Source organism: Pseudonaja textilis, chromosome 5 (genome assembly GCF_049901715.1).
Source record: "Pseudonaja textilis isolate UNSWEBS1 chromosome 5, rPseTex1.2, whole genome shotgun sequence".
NCBI lineage: Eukaryota > Metazoa > Chordata > Lepidosauria > Squamata > Elapidae > Pseudonaja > Pseudonaja textilis.
This window is the reverse complement of record NC_141994.1, coordinates 65,116,313-65,136,211: the sequence shown is the minus strand read 5'-3', so window position 1 is coordinate 65,136,211 and position 19,899 is coordinate 65,116,313. Positions and strand designations below refer to the sequence as shown.

General features: G+C 39.1%; 1 protein-coding gene across 8 annotated transcripts in view; it reads right to left on the bottom strand.

The window, feature by feature from the left end:
• Nucleotides 1–19,899, bottom strand: part of AEBP2 (AE binding protein 2) — a 47,243-nt gene that overhangs the window by 7,179 nt on the left and 20,165 nt on the right. For 4 of the 8 annotated variants that reach the window (XM_087935206.1, XM_087935207.1, XM_087935208.1 and 1 more), the window contains 5 exons: nucleotides 18,422–18,529; nucleotides 16,224–16,410; nucleotides 14,625–14,693; nucleotides 7,342–7,466; nucleotides 46–113 (listed from right to left, as the gene is read on the bottom strand). In XM_087935206.1, coding sequence (XP_087791332.1) covers nucleotides 46–113; nucleotides 7,342–7,466; nucleotides 14,625–14,693; nucleotides 16,224–16,410; nucleotides 18,422–18,529 — 557 coding nt within the window. The remainder of the gene's footprint in view (nucleotides 1–45; nucleotides 114–7,341; nucleotides 7,467–14,624; nucleotides 14,694–16,223; nucleotides 16,411–18,421; nucleotides 18,530–19,899) is intronic. The other 4 variants (XM_087935210.1, XM_087935211.1, XM_087935212.1 and 1 more) reach the window with 1 other exon arrangement.

Below are 19,899 nucleotides of genomic sequence, written 5' to 3'. Positions count from 1 at the left end.
TTTTGCAGGTGCCCAAATTATCTACTACTGAGTATAAATACTTACATATCTTCTGGAGTCCAGTGAAGCAGCAACTTAACTTTTCCAGAGTCCTCTTTCCTTTTAGCTATTACCTAAAAGCAAACACGAGAAAAGCAACTTGAAATATTTATGCTCTTTCTTGAATTCCCTGCCCGTAAAAATATCTGGTCCAATAAGTGTTTTGGGTTACAGTTTTTTTATTTTTTTTCGTGGATTCTGATAGACATTGAAGCGGCTTTCTTCTCCTCTAAAAACAGTTTACTTTTGAGATGATGTTCAAATTTATGTGAGATGATGCCAATACACACATACAGTTAGTTCCCTTTTCAATGTCTGCCTTCATTTTCCGAAACAAATATATCACGTTGACTAGGGATTTCTGGGAGTTGAAGTCCACTCATTTTTGAGTGGCTAAGGTTGAGAACACTGACATACATCGGCTGCTTTTCCCAAAGTTGCCACCCCATGCTGCCACGTTGCCACCCCAAAACAGCTGGGGAAAGCTTTTGCACATTATATATATATTTTGCATCCTGTGGAAGAAAACAGTAGGTTTCTTAGTTTGACTCATGTAAGACATATCAAATCGGTTGTTTGCCTTCAACATCACGAATGGACTGCATAAAGAGGTAGCTCACTCAAGCCCCAAAGTGGAAACGTCTTGATGTTCCTGCAGAAATATTAACCACAGGATAAAAGCCACACAGACAAATAAGCTTGTAATTGCACGTTTCAGACACATTTCTAGAATTCTGTATCTGGTGTAACAGGGATTGGAGCTGTTTTCAAAGCTAATGGGTCCCTGGGAAATTTAGAAGCATGAAAGATAAAGACTTGCGGATAAGGCTGCTTGAAGAAATGTAGAAACAGGACTTAAAATGCCATGGCGTCAGAGGGAATTGTTTAGGCCGACTCCCAACTTCTGATTGCTCAAACATTTTCCAGTCTGGCTTTTTCCCTTCAAGCATTAAGACCACATTGTTAGTGGAGCCCGATATAGGCAAGTCTGGGGACTGAGAATGATATAAGAGGGTGCCTCAGCTTTTCTATTTTCTATGTTTATTTTTAAATGTATTTTCGTGTTATGTTGTTAGTTGTTCAGAGTTGTTTGGTTAAGGTGGGCAACCATATACATTTTCTAAATAAATAGAAAAGGCAAGCCTGCCTCAAGCAGGGAGTCCTGGTAAGAAAATTAGGAAAGGAGTTGATTTAGAGAAAATGGCAAACACCGTAAACCCCCATTGTGTAAAACCAGTGGAAATACTGCATATTTACTCCTCTTCTGGAAAGCTGCCTTGTGCATTAAGGTAAAAAGCTACACACAGAGGTTCTCAAAAGAGAATCAGAGCTCATCCTAATCAGTTCAAGTAATTAGGGCACAGGGGGGTTGCATAGGAGCTTCCACCTTCTAAGTTATGTTTGAACATTAGCATCTAATTTGAAAAGTAGAAATGATGATACATTATTATTTTCTTATCCTGCATCCTAGATTGTTACGCTCGCTCTAAAAGAACCCCCCCCCAAAAAAAGCCTTAATGCAGTATTATTAGCAAAGATTCTACACAAGGATCTATAAAAGTGTATTTTTAAAGGCAAGCTTTCAAAGAAAGTATAAATATTGTTAAATGCTAGCCAGGTATTCTAGCAAACATCAGCAACAAACGTATATAAAACAGAAATACAAGGCTGATCGTAAAACAATTTCTAGAAACTTGGAAATTACAATTGATGTAAAAACATGCCTGAAATAGTTTTACCTGTTTCCATGTTATTTTCTTAAAATTAAGATAGGTGCAAGATGTCTGCATGTACCGTAACTCTGTTTTCAAGCCTATGGAAAGCACTTCACAAATACAAAAGCCAAAAGAGAGGAGGCCCAACTGGCCAGATAATATATTTTATGTATCAATCAAGATATCAAAAGAAGAAGAATTTAACTCCTAGCTACATTGCACGTAAATAACTTGGTGTCATTTAAACATTCTAGACTATCATTCCAATAACTATCATCAGTAAATTGGTCAATAGTGAGGTATTAAGAAAACTCTAGTTCAAAACATCTGGAGGGCATTAATTTCAATATTCTTTTTATGTGGTGTCTTAGAAGGTGTCTTACCAAGTAACAACAATGAGCCTTATCGAGGGCGATGGGGGAAAGCAACAGCTGAGTTCCTCATGAAAAGAAATTTCTTTTCAAAGCTCCTGCTGACATCTTGGTGAGAGGAATGGGAAGACTTTTGCTCAAGGCTTTCAAAGCAGAAACAAATAGCCACAAATCAGCAATCAGAGTATTGCTTGATTTGTCTTCAAAGGGTTGCAGGAGCATTCATAGGACTGCAAAGATTCTGACAAAAGAAATTAATACCTTCCGCACCAAACAAAACTTTCCTGTTTCTATTGCGGACTTTTTGAAAACTCAATCTTTACCAGGAGTGAGGGTTACATATATGCAAATGGAGTTCTGCTGACCTCTCCTGGAGAACCACAGAAATAACTCAAAGATGTTAGTTACTTTTCCAAATTATACCATTTAGTTTCAGCCACTAAACATTTTGAAATGTGCAGCACTCATACAGCATCTGCTTGTCACTGCTTAAAGCAGCTGTGCCTTCTCCCACAATTTTATTGCAAGAGTGTTGCTAATAATTCTCATTCTCAAATCTGCAAAATCCTCACTTTTATATCCACCATCAGATATTGCACTTAGATCTCCAGAACCACAGATGCAAGATTTGAAAGATGATTTGTGTGCTTCCTACTCCTTTCTTCTCAAGCCACATAATTGTCAAATTTATATAGCTGACAATCTCACCAGAAGTGACTAAATTAGACACAGGTGAATAATGACTCCTAAGTTTTGATTTGGATCCATGTTCTGAAGTAGAGTAGCAAGGAATTTCAAGCTAACTATAATCAGTCCGATGTCAAAACCCTAAGAGCCATACCTTACGTAGCAATGTCTCTACTAAGGGCTTCTGCCCAGGTGTAGCCACTCAGATCTCATCTCCTTCCCTATAAGCCAGACAATCAGCCCATAGTCATTCTTAAGTTTTGCAATAGGAGACTGGAGTAGGGTTGTGAAGTACTTTGCAGCCCACTGCAAAAAAGGTGTGTAAATAACTTGTGGATGAGGAAAATTTACGTAAGTACTGACCCCAAAGAAGGATAGGACAATGGGCCAAATGGCAGCCAAATGGCAGCCAAATGGTCGGAATTGTTCTCTCTTTCTAGGACAATCTTGCAAGTGGGAATAAGTGAAGTTAACTAAAATTAAAGAGTAGGAGGAAGCCACATTGAATCCTTCAGATATCCTCAGCAATAACTCCCATAAGTCTCACCAATCGCCTGGCTAGTTAGGGTAAAGAGGAACGTCAATTAAAATACCGGGAAAATTATAGTAAGATGGAGGGATATTTGCATACAGCATGACATGCTCCAAAATATACTTGCACCTAAGTAGGGAAGAACAGTCAAATGACTGATAAGTGTCACAGCACAATTTCTGTCATCCTTTCAACACTTACAAAAATAAAGCAATTTTCTCTCATTACTGCTTTCAGGCAAGGTAGGGAATTCTTTCCAATCTCTTTATCAGCTTTACAAACATAGGAAATATTTGTATTTTCTTCTCTGCAATTACACCTTCTCATCCCGAAGTCCCTGCTCTGCTACCTTATTGGGGTGATGGAAGGGGATTCCCAAGAGAGATGGGCGAAGGACACCAGGAAAACACTTCAAAAGTATGTATGCCAAACAGGGTCACCTAAACCATTAAGGAACACCCGAGGCTCTTTTCGAGCACTAATGATACTTATGACCCTAAACCCTTCAGGAGGTTCAATTGCTGAGGTTGCTGTAAAAGGAGAAAGAAAATCCAAAGTGGCAAAGACGGAATTCTAATGGGAACACAGAACGTAAAACCACAAATATGGGATGCTCGAGGCAGAAAAAGCAAGACAAAGTGATGATAGAGACTGACACCTTAAGCATTAGATAATTGAAACTGATTGGAATTGGATGCTTTTGAGTGAGAAAATCGTACTGTTTACTACTCAGGACCCAAAAGCGAAGAAGAAACAGCCCCACTTTCAGTGAGAAAGGATATAGGAGGACAGGACCTGTGCACAATGCAATTGAGGACCAAATATCATCTGTATTAGAATTTGCAAATAATGTCCTTTAAAAAGACGCTCATCTAAGTTTCCACTCCAACCACTGATGCAAGATGTCATGTTTTATGGTCATGGTCAATCTGAAAAGGACAGAACATGTAAGTAAGAGTTGCCGCTTATGACTGGAGACTGGAATGTCAAAGTTAGAAATATAGGACCAAAATGTAGCAAAAAGTATGGACCAGGAAACAGGAATTAAGTATCACCTTCTGGTTTCTTTAGCTACAGCACATTCATTCTTCGAGCAGAACCATTTCTGAATACATAGAGGTCATTAGATGGAGACTATAGAAGATCCCACTGATTATTGATACAAACAATTGTAACAGATCAATTAGCCAGCAAAGACAGGAGCGGATTGCAGGGAGAAAAAAAATCATGAACTGATTATGTGCAGGTTCCATCCCAAGCTAAAGAGGAAGATCAAAGCCAAAAATTTCCACAACATAACCTTGAATGTATACCTACCATTTTCAAGAAGAGTATCAAGAACTGCTTTGAAGCCCCGGAACTCACTTGAGAGAGAACCAGAGAAATTGTTAAATGAAATCAAAGAGGCTATAAAAGGTAAATGTAGAACAAGACTGCCAAAGACCAAGAAATAGAAGACACCAAACAGGATGCCAGAACAGATGATAGAAATTGCCAGGAAGAGGAAGGAACCAAGAAAGTCAAAGATCTCAGGAAGAACTTAAACCAAAAAGAAAAAAAAATGTAGAGAGCTGTTAAATGAGATAAGGAACAGCATTACAGCAGCACCTGTATCTAGTTAAGAAATATGAAATAAAAATAAATTAAAATATATGAAATAGAAACAGAAAGGGAAAATGCAGATAAACTTCCAAAAGGTCACAATACCTCGGAGATTCCAATCTCAAATCAATATGCTAAAATGAACAGGTAGCCATTCAGAAAAGATCGAAGAGAAATGAGAGGAGATTTCAACATCTAAGATATCTTTCATGATATTCCCTATTCAGAAGTGTGAGCAGCGCCACAAAGTTGGAAATCAGATCAGCAGTCGGGTAGGATAAACTATAAGAATTGAAGGAGCATCTACAGAAATAGAAGAGAAAGCAAAAGAAGAATCTAATAAAGGGTCTAATCACAGCAGCGAATCCGCAATGACCCAGTGGCTTGTTGACAGATTGGAAGAGGTCAGTTTTCACGCCAATATCAAGGAAAGGAGGCTTAACAGATTGTACAAACTACTGCACAAAATCCTTAATTTCACATGTTAGCAAAATTGATGTTCAATGTCATCTAACGTAGATTACAGGCCTAAATGGAAAAAAGAGATGCCAGATGTTCAACTTGGCTTTAGAAATAAGCTAAAGAACAAAAGGCTTTGCTGATACACACTGGATAATTGTCACAGAATACTAAAAAGAAGTGAAAGCATTTGACTGACTACAAAAAGCCCACGTTGATCATATTAATCTGTGGAATCCAGATCATCATTGTCCTCATTGAAAGCCAGAGTCTGGATGGACCCTGGAAAGATAAAATTGACTCCAGGTTTTTTGAAAAGTGAGTGAAACAAAGCTATATTGCCTTATTTATTTATTATGCTGGATATATTTTAAGGGAAGATGGACTGGAAGGAGATGATTGTGATTTTAAAATTGGAAAAAGAAACACCAATAACTTGCTCTCTGCTGATGACACTTTTCTGTGACAGATGAAAATGCAAATAATCTGCAAACTCCAACAATAAATATCAAGGAACAGCTAAAAAAAATGAGACAACTCACTGTCTTGTTTTTTTTTCATGTGAAATAATTGCAAAATTACCAGGCTCAAATTATTATATTTTGGACACATTACACAAAGGCCTAATTGTTTTGAGAAGTTTATAATGCTAAGGCAAGTGGAAGGAAAGTCGGGGGAAAGGAATGACTGCCAGCAAGGTGGATAAATCCAATTGCAATTAGTACGAATGCCGCATTAAGAGACCTGAAAGGAACCTGGAGAATATCAACACAGTCAATAAGAGTCCACCACAAATGGCACTTAGACTGGGAATGAAGTAACAAGTGTCTCTACAGCCCTTTATGCTGTGTTTTTGTGAACATGGGGATGGGTTGCATTCTCTGGTTCGTGTGATGGAAAGAAGGCAGTCCTAGAACACAGGAGTTGGCGGCTTTCTGAACTACTGCTCTATTACCTACCTCTCTCACAGGGTCGGCAGCCCCTGGCCAGATCGTGCCAATTTCAGGCCTCCATTTTTCCTTTGTCAATTTCTCTGCCCTACCGGATTTGTCACCTTGTGATCTGACGGGAATGTCAAATTCGTGGTGCCATATCGTCACATGATGTATCATGACTTTTTCCCCCTTCGCTAAACCAGGGGTGGGCGTGGCCAGTGCGTGACTCATCCAGCCACCGGCTGAGAGTTTGACACCGCTGTATTATGAGGAATCACCATATTTATGGACAGAGTTCTGAGCCTCTTTACCTAATTTCTTTCCAACTTTCCACGAAGTTGGAAAGACTAAATATATTTAGCCCGGAGAACTATTTGAAGTGCTAGGATAGTATTTCTGACAGCAGAATTCAAATGGTCATTTATCCATGGCTGTGATTAAGATGCTGGATGAGCCTCATGAATCACTTTCAGCTGGTCATTCTCAGAACAATCTGCCTCAGAATTATAATGGAGAGAAACTAAATGCAGGGAGGCTCTGTAGACCAGAAGGTCCTGAATGAAAGATATGAAATAAATTTAACCAATTAAAATATGAAAATTGCTGAGTAAACTTGGAGAAATCACAGCCGTAAGCAACTTTATAGGGCTACAGTTATTTTTCTATGTTCTATAGTAGGGCTGTCAAACTCGCGGTGTGTGGGCTGGATGCGTCATGGCTGGCCACGCCCTCGCCAGCGAAGGGGGGGAAAAGTCATGATACGTCAGGTGACAACACGACTTTGACACCCCTGTTCTACAGGGTAAAAAGAGAGGAACATGAACTGCATATATTTTGGGAAGAAGAGCACAGAAGTCTCTGCAGAAGACTTTTCAAGCAACATTATCTAAATTAAATCTGTGATAACAATGCACAATGATGTATATTTCAGTGTAGAAAGGCTGTTTGAAGATACTGAAGATATTATAAATATACCAAGCATGGTAGATAATAATACTTACCGTACTGTGAAATACAACACTGTGGCCTTTTCCCAAACTTTCTATGTGAGCAGAAAGGTTAAAGCAAATAGCTCGATGCCGTATGGCGTCCAAGGTCTGTGCATCAAAGAAGTCATGAGGTCTTGCTAAGGAAGGGGAAAAAAAACAAAGCAAGCCTTCAACTACAATGCAAGGGTGTATGCAACATATTTAAATGTTCAGCTTTTTGATCTTACTTTAAGGAAGAAAGATAACGCCTTCTGCTTTCATAGCACACAGGCTGTAAAGCTGGATATACCTACAATGATTCTATTTTTAAAATTATCAAACTGTTCTTACTATGAGGAAGTCGTCTGCTAATGTTTCACTGAAGTTTTGCCTTTTGTAATTTAAATGCAATATTCCAAAGTCTGCATTCAGGTGAGAAAGGGACAGGTTTAGGAGGGCTTTTTCTTCTGAAAAACCCTTTTAGGCATTTGAAAACTGGAATTACATTTTCCTCTTTAGAAATTAACCCTTCCCAGTGCATTCAGTGTTAATTTTCCTGTCTTCAAATCAATATTCTTGATCTTCCCTGGACCAATTTTTATAATTTTTTCTTTCTTTTCAGAACTTGACTTAACATTCAAGGAAAGGATCTGATAAACAGAAGATAAAGTGAAACTATTACTTCCTGGGATTTGGAAAAAAAACACTTTGTAGTAACATTAATAAAACTATGTTTACTTTATTTTGCAACCACATCCCACTGCCGTCTTACTTTCATTTGCAAGCAACTAGTATTACAAGATTATTAAAAAAAAAAATAGCTAAAACTTTCATTTATCAGGATTTGAAGCAATAGGTTTTGGATTTAATAAATATCAGTCCCAACCTCTCCCAGAATACACAAAATCAATCGTTTAGGAAATATGCTGCCTATGTGTGCATTAACATACCTTCTTGGGCAGGCGTGTTAAACTCAAGGCCCAGGGGCTGGATCCAGCCCTCGGAGTGCATAGATCTGGTCTGCGGGGCTGCCCTGGAAATAGCAAAGGACCGGCCCATGGTGCCTCTGCCAGGGAAAACACAGCTCACAAGGGCCACATGCGGCCCTCCCGAGAGCCGTTTTTGCTGGCAGAGGGTTGGCAGGAGGCCGTCGCAGCCAAAAATGGAGCTCAGGAGCCCGTTTTCACTGGCAGAGCGCTTGGGCCACCAGAGGCAGCCCCAACACATGCTGGCCACACCCATCCTGGCCTCCTGAGGTCAAACATAACCCTGATGTGGCCCTCAATGAAATCGAATTTGACACCCCTATTCTTGCACAATTGGTTCACTGTTATTTGTTTTATTTATGTATTGTTCCTCAGAAACATCTTAGTTGGTGATTTCTGGCTTCCAGCTTCTTAGCATTTAAGGCCTGACATTTATGATAACCTGGCTCAGCTTTTGGTGCTGCCTTTTTAATTATATTTTTCTTTTTGCTGCTGACTCCTTTTTTTTTAGGTTTGGCTCCTTGATAAACCCAGACCAAGAAGCTGAATGACAGGCATTCCCTATTTCTAATGGTCCTTTAAATTGAGGCTGCACTACACTGCTACTAAGCCAAATATCTCCAATGTTATACCTGTTTGCTTAATTAACCTCAGTTAACCTGGCATTGCTCCCTCTTATTCATAAAACATACATATATTTTTATAGCCATGGAGGGTCATTTTAAGATACAATCAACAATTAGGTTAGTGGATGTCCATCCATAAGGGTCCAGAAACTAAACCTTTCATAAAATATTTGCTTAACAGCTCGTAGTCTTTCCCTTTCCAGTTTTATTCCATGGAAGATTAATCTTCATTCAACAGCTTCTCATGACTGAATAGTTTCATAATACCAACCAAGATATATTAAATGTAATTATATATTGCTAAATATGAAACAATACAAGAAGTTTCTGGATTACAGCTAGTGTGAACCACACAGGGCTGTAATTCTACCCCCTGACCCTAGAACTTTATTTTTTTTAATTAAAGCAGCTTGCATCTCTTGCTTATTTGTAGAAAATACTTCAACACTAGCTATTGTATGATTGCAATTATTTAAATCCAATTCAAAGACAATGAGATAAATACAAAATGTAAGAAAGTTTAATTTTGATTTATTACAATGAGCATATAATGCTACTGATTTGAGCTCAACTGAACCACAATAATGTGAATAGAAGATTTGAATTATACTTTGCCACTTTAATAACATTATTTTTATGTTCTTGAAGAAGTATTTGATCTAACATTGTTTTCATTATGTGGACCGCAATCATGGGGAAAATGGGTGCTCACAGACACTTTCAAAATTGAGCTGTTTTTTTTAAAATATACTTTTTGTGCTAAAAATTTTTTTGAAGGCATCCAAATCCAGGTTGGTGAGCTGAATAAATTGCCCAAATTTATGGTTCCTAGTTCTCTTCAGCCATTCAGCAGAGACAGTATTATAACTATCAAATGAGCATACATTAAAAATATATTGAGGTAGATTTCCTTCATCACTTGTCCACTATAGTTAGATATATCTCAAACAGGGAAAAAAACAGAACAAGGATAACACTTCATCTGATCATGCACCAAAATCATCTGGCATCAGTAAATTAAATCCAGCAATGCTAAGCTTTGGTTTTTTGAAGAACACCTTCATGCAAGATCAAGTCACTGAAGATACGGATCACTTCATAATTTTCAACAAATAATATTATATTTAAACGGGCAGTGGGAATAGGAAAAACCTGTATGTGACATCAATCAGTGATATGTATCGAAGTATTCATATGTCACACCTGCCTTTAGAACTAAAAGATGAAGTTAGTCATTATCAAGTCAGAAGGCTCTAGGAAACTAGTAGAATACTCACCGAAATATGGCAAACAACAGAAAAATAAAAAAATGTTCTAACTAAGCTTATATGAGGAAATCTGGAAAGTGGCACAGTGGCAACACACTGGAAGAGGTACATAAAATGCAGTACGTATTAATACGAAAGAAAAGACACTTTAAGAGAATGAACAAACTATCATACAAATAACCTTGATTTAACAAGCTAGTAAAATGATGCTCAGGCTCACCCAATGCAGATTAGACACCCACACAGAAAAAGAGATGCCAGATGTTCAAACTGGCTTTGGAAAAGGCCAAGGAACATGAGACCTAATTGCTGATGAATGCTAGGTAATTGAGAAAGCCAAAGAATATTTAAAAAACGCCACCATGTATTTCATTTATTATAGAAAGTCCTTTGATTGTGTCCATCCTGAATGTGTTTAGAAAAATGGAGATCCCACAACATCCCATTCTCCTCTTGGGATACCTATATACAAATGAGGAAGCCACAACATGGACAGAACATGATGAAATGGAGAGTTCCAGATTGACTTAGGGAGTGCAACAAGTCTATTTTTTCTCCCCTTATCTACATGCTGAATATATAATAAGTGAAGCTGAACTGGAAGAAGATCAATGTAGTTTTAAAACTGGAGGAAGAAAAACCAATACCCTGTGTGTTATGAGACTACTCTGATAGCAAAAACATAAAGGGCCTGCAAGCTCTAGTAATAAAAGTTAAGAAGAAAAGGGGAAAAGGGGATCTAAAATTATATATTGTGTAAAGAAACAAGTGATATTAGGAAGAACAATCACTATTAGAATTGACAATGAAGATACTGAAGTAATGGATAATTTCTGCCTTTTAGGATCAACCATCAATAGTAAAGGAAGAAATAGTCAAGAAAATAGCGCGCACTGGCACATGGTAGAGCACCCATGAAAGCCTTGGAAAATATATTCAAATGCAGTGATTGTCCATTACTTACAAAGATCAGAACAGTGCAAATTATGGTAATCCCCTGTGAAAGCTGGAATTTGAAGAAGCAGGAAGGAAGACTACTGAAATTTCTTGAAACTTGGGGTTGGAGAAAATACATGAGAATACTGTAGATAGCTGAGAAAACAACCAAATGGGTCTCTTAAGCAAATGGCCATGCTCCAACTATCCTACTTTGGATACATTTTGGGAAGATTTGTCTCTCTGGAGAAGGCTCTAATACTAGTAACGTTAGAAAAAAAGAGGACAATCAGCAAGATGGATGAATTCATTCATGGCAATGGATGTGTCATTAGAAGACCTGAAATACCAGGGGGTTTTTTGTCATGAAGAAAAATATATGTAGCTGATAAGAGCTGATGGCAGTTTGATGGCACATAATCAAACAATATATTCAATACTTAAAGCTAGAGTCACAGAGAAATGAAAATGCATTCATGAATAAGCATGCAACTTAACAATGACTTGGGTTTATGTATCAGATTCAACTATGATGTTTTTGACTTTAGCTTAATGTGTTGCGTGAATATAGTCCCTGTGGCTTGGAAATCATTTTTCACTAACTACAATAATGTTTGTAAGACAAAACATGACTTTCAATCAAACCAATGGAATCAAGTCAAGCTACCAGAACATCATAGCTTGAATCAGGAGATCTAATTAGCTGCACCAAGAAAATTCTCATCCAAACATCCCATAAAGTTCTAGAGAAGTCAATGACTTTCAGAATATTGTAAACATGCCAGGATCCTATAAGGAGAAGGAATTTTGATACAGAAGCATAATTCAGCTCTATGTCTTATGGCTTCAATTCCAAAGCTTATTTATGCTTTATTATTTTGATTTAAAACCATGCAAATATCTGCCAAGCATAGATAGATTCTGAAACACAGGAAGCACTAATATTCATAATTTAGATTCAGGAGGATTATGATTATTTTCAACAACACACCTATTCTATGATTGAAACATAACGTTTTTTATTACTGTCCTAGAGAATTTTCATTTTGTGATTATGAGAATTTTGATTAATTAACCGAAGTGCAGGCAGGATGAATACGATTGAAATACCAAGAACTGCAGATCCAATTCTATACTCAGGAATTAGGAATGTACATTTGTATTCTATTTTCTTCTTTAATTCCAGATGTTTGCTGTGTTTTTACTTCTTTTGTTTTCATACTTTTTTACAATTTTAAGTCACCAACAATCAATTTACAGGTTGGGTGGTCATACCAAATAAACTCTTAAAAACCAACCAGGATCCATCTCCAATCCAAAAGATTCTAACTGAAACACATTATCTGGATTGAGGATTGGCCTGGGAAATGCCATTGGCTGCTGTGGTGGCTGATCTTTCTGGGACCTTCCAGACATTTCAGTGGCATTTGTTACCATTGAACCCGCATCTTTCTGGCTCACCTCCCTGGATTAGGAATTAGATGCTAGAATATATTTATTGGTGGTTCTACTCCTACATGAGTGGTGATATCAATCACAAATGAAGGAGAAGAAACATTCAAATCCTTGGTTATTATGTGTGGTTCCTCAGGACTCTCCTTCATACTATTTAATATCTATGTAAAATCACTGTGGGAAGCTGCATCTCTCTCTCTCTCTCTCTCTACAATGCGGTAACTCTGCTATGCAAATAACACCCAATTGTATACTGCCATCCCAGGCCAAGCGAGAGACCTCATGCTTACATCCTGGGAGGATCTGAATGGGATGAAGTAAGTTCACATTGAACCCCTCTGAGACAGAGCTGCTATTTTTTCAATAGACCATGGGGTATCCAAACAACATCAGTTCTCAGTAGTCATACTGAATGGAGTTTGTTCCCAATGAAGGGACTGATCTTTAAATGTCAGGAAGTACTGTTGTCAGGATGGGGCAGGGAGATGGGGCATTGCCCAGCTTCAGGTGTTAAACCAGTTATGGCCCTGCATGGACCCAGAAGCCCTAGCAAATAAATCACATTTTTCTAACCACTGAACTGGACTATTGCAACAGGCTCTGTTTTGGGGCTGCCACTGGAAACTACTTAGAACAGTGGTCCCCAACCTTTGTGGCTTGGGGATCCCATGGGGGGGGAGGAGAGGGGAAGTGGGCCGCCTGAGTGGCAGGCTGTTGCGCACATATGGAGCCCTTGCACAAGTGGTGGACTGGGGCACATATGTGCAAGTTTCCACCAGCCCATTGCTGGTGCAAGTTCAACTGCGCACGCACACATGATCCGGCCAACCCTCACATGGCCCAATTCCGAATAGGTCACGGCCTGGTAGTGGGTCGCAGCCCGGGGGTTTAGGACCCCTGATCTAGAAGGTACAAAACAGAGGAACTAAAATGTAGCCATCTACTCCTACATGCATAATAATACATATTTTAAGTTAGTTTCGGTTATGGTTCCGAGTCTATTTAAAAAAAAAACTGAAAGTTACCTTTCAAAGCTCAACACAGCACAGTATCCAGTTACCTCAGGGATTCATTGCTCAGACAGGATCTGCTTACCTGGTTTGATCATTACAAGAGGATTTCAGAGTTCCTCCACTTTTTGAGATAGATGGGAGCGGACAAGGCAGCACAGTACTTCAATGGTAACCCCAACTTTATGGAATTCTTTTCCCAAGAGGAAGACCCATCTCTGAATCTCTTGGCTTTTCAATACTAAATTATAACACTTTCATTTCATCAAACAGAATGGGGGTATCATGACATTTTTGTTTTTTACTGGAAATGTTAGATGTTTGGCCTAGTGTTGTTTTAATGTTTGCAACATTAGAAATGTTGTAAAATAACTACAGAGATATACATATTCCCATTTAAATTGAAAATTTTAAAAAAATAACTAAGGGAAGGGAAGCTACCTTGCTATAAAATGAAATAGCAACCTTTGCCATCAACTTTCTTTCTAAAAAGTATTTTAAGCCCAACATAGGCTCCAGAGGCAATCATTTAAAAACAAAATTAATAGGCAATTTGAACAGGACTTTGTTTTGAAGTCTGTATAAGAAAAAAAACACAACTCCAAACATAATCTGGAATATTAAAAAGTATGCTGTAGGCTGCAAAAGGATCCCCATAAAATCCTCCAATGTTTATATCCTTTCCTTGGTGATAAATAAATGCACAAGAAAAAAGCATTTTTTTGCCATCAACACATGTGAATCATCAACAAGAGCCAACATGTAGAAACTCCTAAGATTATTTTATTGCCATATAGGAAGTAGGAGGGTTGACTCCCCCACTGAAACTGTTGGACTTATAAACCATGGTTTGTTCTAATCCTGACTTACCTGGGAAAGAAGCCAAATAGTTTGTGTGTCACAATAAGCAAACCTCAGAAAGAGCATTCCTTGGTTTGCTTAGCTAGTCCCACTAGTGGAAGCTAAGTAGGAGCTATTGAGCAGCGTTCATTAAGCACGCTTGCTCTTTCACAGCGAGTCAGAATTCTGGCTTACCATGACGTGTGACCACTCCTATTCTCTTGTCAGTGGTTAAGAGTTCCCCAGCACAGTCTGGCACCAGCCCTATAGAGGACAGCAGAGTCAAGGCCTTTATATATCCAATATCCTAAAACCTTAAACGATTTGTGAAATGAGTGGCTGATTCAATACAAGTGCAGTTATCACCTATGCAACTGCAGAAGTCATTTTTTTAACTCAAGACCATAGCAGTATTAACGTCCATCTTGAAAAAAACTGGATTTTGCCAATATAGATCCCCCTCCATTTTTTTTCATGGATCTTATCTTACGGGAGCTTTCCTCTTTGAAGCATCCCAGCTGATAATGGACGACTTGCCAAGTTGTTGAAAGAGAAAGCAGGAGTGCAGAAAGTGCTCTGGGTTCAAAGGGGAAAAGATTCTTTAGAGCCTGAGCACAAAGAATCTGTTAGGAGGGCAGCCATGAGAAAAGGTTGGTAATTCTAACAACAACAAACACTATTCAAATCTTTGTTAGTTGGGACAGTCTTATTTCCAAACAAACAGCTTCCAACTGTACTTATTAATACATACCTCACTTCATCTTTACAACTACTTCGTAATGTAAGACTGAACTCAGAGATATAACCAGTTCAATTTTTTGTGAATTCTATGGTTGAATGAGAACTGAAATAGGTTTTTCCAGTCCAGATCTATCATATGCAGTCTATGCTAAGTAATCAGTTCAAGCAAATAAAAAAAAATTCTAACACAGATCCTTTTAGAGAAGGGTTTCCCAACCTTGGCAACTTGAAGATGGAAGGATGTCAACTCCCCGAATTCCCCAGCCAGCATGCTAGGAATTGAAATACACACATCTTTAATTTGCCAAGCTTGGAAAATACTATTTTAAAGCTATCCTTTCAACTAAACTGAAACATTAAAATCGGTCTAAATATGAAATTTCAGTTAGATAACTGAGATTTTTTTAAACTTCTAATAGGGATATATTAAGCTTGTTTCAAAAACTATTTTTTCATTATTGTCTACAAAAATATAACTACAAATCCACAATGCCTCCCCCTCCAAATTGTGATTCCTGAGAAATCAAGTACAACCCTTCAAAATATCACCCAAAATGATGTTGGGGAATGCAGTTTCTTGCAGATCCCTTATGCTACTCTTCAGTAACCATTCAGATCTTTTGACTTCTTTTGACTGTCAGGTGCTAATATAGCATCAGATATATATTTTTTAATTGTTTACTTCTTGGCCTAATAAAGGATTTCAGAGAGGATGACAAAAAATGATAGTAATCATTGCCCTCTGAATGCCAACTAACTAAGTATTCTGGTCAGTAAAGAAATCCTATCAGACATAGCTTCTGCCTGCTCTAATTCTGAAGCCTTCAACTTCAGAGCTGAGGATAAGTTAAGAAGGTACATTCATACTAGGTATAATCATCTGACTTTTCCATGGAACAAGATCTTAAATTCAAAGCTACTAATGAGAGGTTTTGCAAGAGGGTGGTAAAGAGGCAAAAAAAAAAAAAAAGCTATTGAGAGCAAGCAAGCCATCAAAGGTCAGCTGCGGGGTTATAAAGCTTATCACAGAACTAAAACGTTGCACAGACGTACGTAAGGAGCGCCTCCGTTTGTTCTTTAACTTCTTTCTTTTGTTCATTCCAGCTTTAGAAGGAGACTCTTCTTTTGCCTTTGGCTGGTTGGTAACTTTTGAAGAATTCTGCTGACTGAAGTGTGTTGGTACATGCCGAGCCAGTCCACTCTGGGAAGCAAAACTAGCATTGCAACCTCCCACAACGCACTAAAAAAAAAAAGGCAACGTTAGAGGTACTCAGGGCGGCTATCACTGAACCCAGAAGGAACAGGCTGATGCGATCTTGCTTTTCTGTAATCCTTTTATGAAAAGAACAACTGAGCAATCCCAGTCAACACACTGAGAAGTGCTCACTTCAAGCAGGATGTCAATTATTAAAGATTACCTTCCCTTCATTGTTCTTAGTGCAACACAGCATGCAATCAAGAAATCAAAGTAGACAAAGGTAATTTTTGAACACTAGAGCGATAATTCAATTCCAATGATGTGAGAACATAGCCAACAATATGAAGTCATACAAACTGCAACGGCTTTTTTGCATAGTTAACAGCAGATATTAATGGGTTTTTGTTTATGAGAATGAATACTTGTTCTTTTATAAAGAAACAAATCTAACAATAAGATTAAGTCAATAAGATTAGCAAAACTCAGTTGAAGTATTGCATTTCCTCAGATATGATGATTAAAGTAGTAATATTCTATGACAATTCCTGCTGTCAGGAAGCGATTATCTATCTATCTATCTATCTATCTATCTATCTATCTATCTATCTATCTATCTATCTATCTATCTATCATCCTTTCCTCTCTAACATCAGGAACATTAACCAAGAGGACATGTAGGAAACCACACCATTACAAACTGTACCAAATGGCCTTCCACTTAGTTTTTTTTTCCGACTGTCATTTAATAATTTGAAAATGCTACTAATCAAACCAACAGGATTTTTCAATTAGGTGGAATGTGAGTTCTCTCTAGTACAGCCTTTCATAGGGCGAAGGCATACAAAAAATTAGCAAAATGTTCCAAAATCACTAGAACCATAAATTTTTCTGGTGAACTGCCAAGAATAAAGTAGTGTAGAAAGAAATAAAGTATAATTTCTCTCTTACCCATCTGTGTTTGGTTCATCACCTAGGAAGGCTGCTTGGTTAATGATTTGGCTATGAGGATCTACACCAGGCGTGTCCAACCATGACAACTTGAAGCCTGTCAGACTTCAACTCCCAGAATTCCCCAGCCAGCGCTGGGGAATTCTGGGAGTTGAAGTCCGCCAGGCTTCAAGTTGTCATGGTTGGACACGCCTGATCTACACTGTGAAATTCCCAAGTGTGAAGTTTTCTCTTCATAGGGAAACTTCCACTGATGCATAGACTGGCTACGGGCACCTTGACAGACATGGCTATGTGAGAACATTGAATGCCAATGACATGGGGCTGGCTATAAAGGTAAAGGTTCCTCCGTCCATTCGTATCTGACTCTAGGGGGCAATGTTTATCTCCATTTCTTAACCAAGGGAGCCAGCATTGTCCAAAGATATTTCCATGGTCATGTGGCCAGGATGACTATATGCTGAGGCTCACAGAATGCTGTTACCTTCCCCATTGAAGTGGTACCTACCTATCTACTCGCATTTGCATACTTTTGTCCTGCTAGGTGGGCAAGAGCTGTGGCAAATAACAGGAGCTCAGCCATCAGGCAGCACTCAGGTCTTGAACTCAGCTGGCTTTCCAGCTGACAAGCTCAGTGTTTTTAGCCCGAGTCATTGCAGTGGGAGCTATTCCCACTGTCTATTTGTTTCCAGGCCTAATTCAAAGCTCTGGGGCTTCCTTTGGTTTAATGTCCCAAATGCATGAACCTGACTTTTATAGATTTGTGAAAGAGGGGCTTCTCAAAATTTCTGCTACTCATTATGAGCCACGCCAAAAAACAAACCCTTTACTGTGGAATAGCTTTTCCAGAGTGATTAAGCAGGCACGAACCTTAAAGTATTATTTCCCAATTTTTTTCAAGTTAGTCAGTCTGTCCTATTGCATTTTTTATTCCTTTTTGAATCTGTTAATTTAGACAGACTACTGTCATATTTTACAGACAAGTTATTTCAGGGAGAAAGGACAATGCCTTCCTTTCAGATAAATGCATAAATATTATAATAAATATTGAATACAAAGATAAAAGAAAACAAGATAGGCTAAAAAACCTTGGAAAATGACCTACCTTAAAAGGTTTGTCCCCACTATGGGTCAACATATGCCGCTGTAACCAACTCTGACTTGTTGATGGTGTGTTATACACTTTGCAGCCTTTCCATAAGCAAACAAATACCTAGTAAGAAAAAATACAAATTAGGCGGAAGCTCCTGTTACACATATTTTTAACGTTCAATATATTATTTTAACTCAATAAATTACCCGAAAATACACTGCTCAAAAAAATAAAGGGAACACTTAAAACAACACAATGTAATTCTAAGTCAATCACACTTCTGTGAAATCAAACTGTCCACTTAGGTAGCAACACTGATTGACAATCAATTTCACATGCTGCTGTGCAAATGGAATAGACAACAGGTGGAAAGCATAGGCAGTTAGCAAGACATCCCCAATGAAGGAGTGGTTCTGCAGGTGGTGACCACAGACCACTTCTCAGTTCCTATGCTTTCTGGCTGATGGTTTGGTCACTTTTGAATGCTGGCGGTGCTTTCACTCTAGTGGTAGCATGAGACGGAGTCTAACAACCCACACAAGTGGCTCAGGTAGTGCAGCTTATCCAGGATGGCACATCAATGCGAGCTGTGGCAAGAAGGTTTGCTGTGTCTGTCAGCGTAGTGTCCAGAGCATGGAGGCCCTACCAGGAGACAGGCCAGTACATCAGGAGATGTGGAAGAGGCCGTAGGAGGGCAACAATTCAGCATCAGGACCGTTACCTCTGCCTTTGTGCAAGGAGGGACAGGAGGAACACTGCCAGAGCCCTGCAAAATGACCTCCATGTGGCTGCTCAAACGGTCAGAAACAGACTCCATGAGGGTGGTATGAGGGCCCGACACCCACAGGTGGGGGTTGTGCTTACAGCCCAACACCATGCAGGACGTTTGGCATTTGCCAGAGAACACCAAGATTGGCAAATTCGCCACTGGCGCCCTGTGCTCTTTACAGATGAAAGCAGGTTCACACTGAGCACATGTGAGACGTGACAGGGTCTGGAGATGCTGTGGAGAATGTTCTGCTGCCTGCAACATCCTCCAGCATGACCGGTTTGGCAGTGGGTCAGTAATGGTGTGGAGTGGCACTTCTTTAGGGGGCCGCAAAGCCCTCCATTTGCTCGCCAGAAGTAGCCTGACTGCCATTAGGTACCAAGATGAGATCCTCAGACCCCTTGTGAGACCATATGCTGGTGCGGTTGGCCCTGGGTTCCTCCTAATGCAAGACAATGCTAGACTTCATGTGGCTGGAGTGTGTCAGCAGTTCCTGCAAGACGAAGTCATTGATGCTATGGACTGGCCCGCTCATTCCCCAGACCTGAATCCAATTGAGCACATCTGGGACATCATGTCTTGCTCCATCCACCAACGCCACGATGCACCACAGACTGTCCAGGAGTTGGGGGATGCTTAGTCCTGGTGTGGGAGGAGATCCCTCAGGAGACCATCTGCCACCTCACCAGGAGCATGCCCAGGCATTGTAGGGAGGTCATAC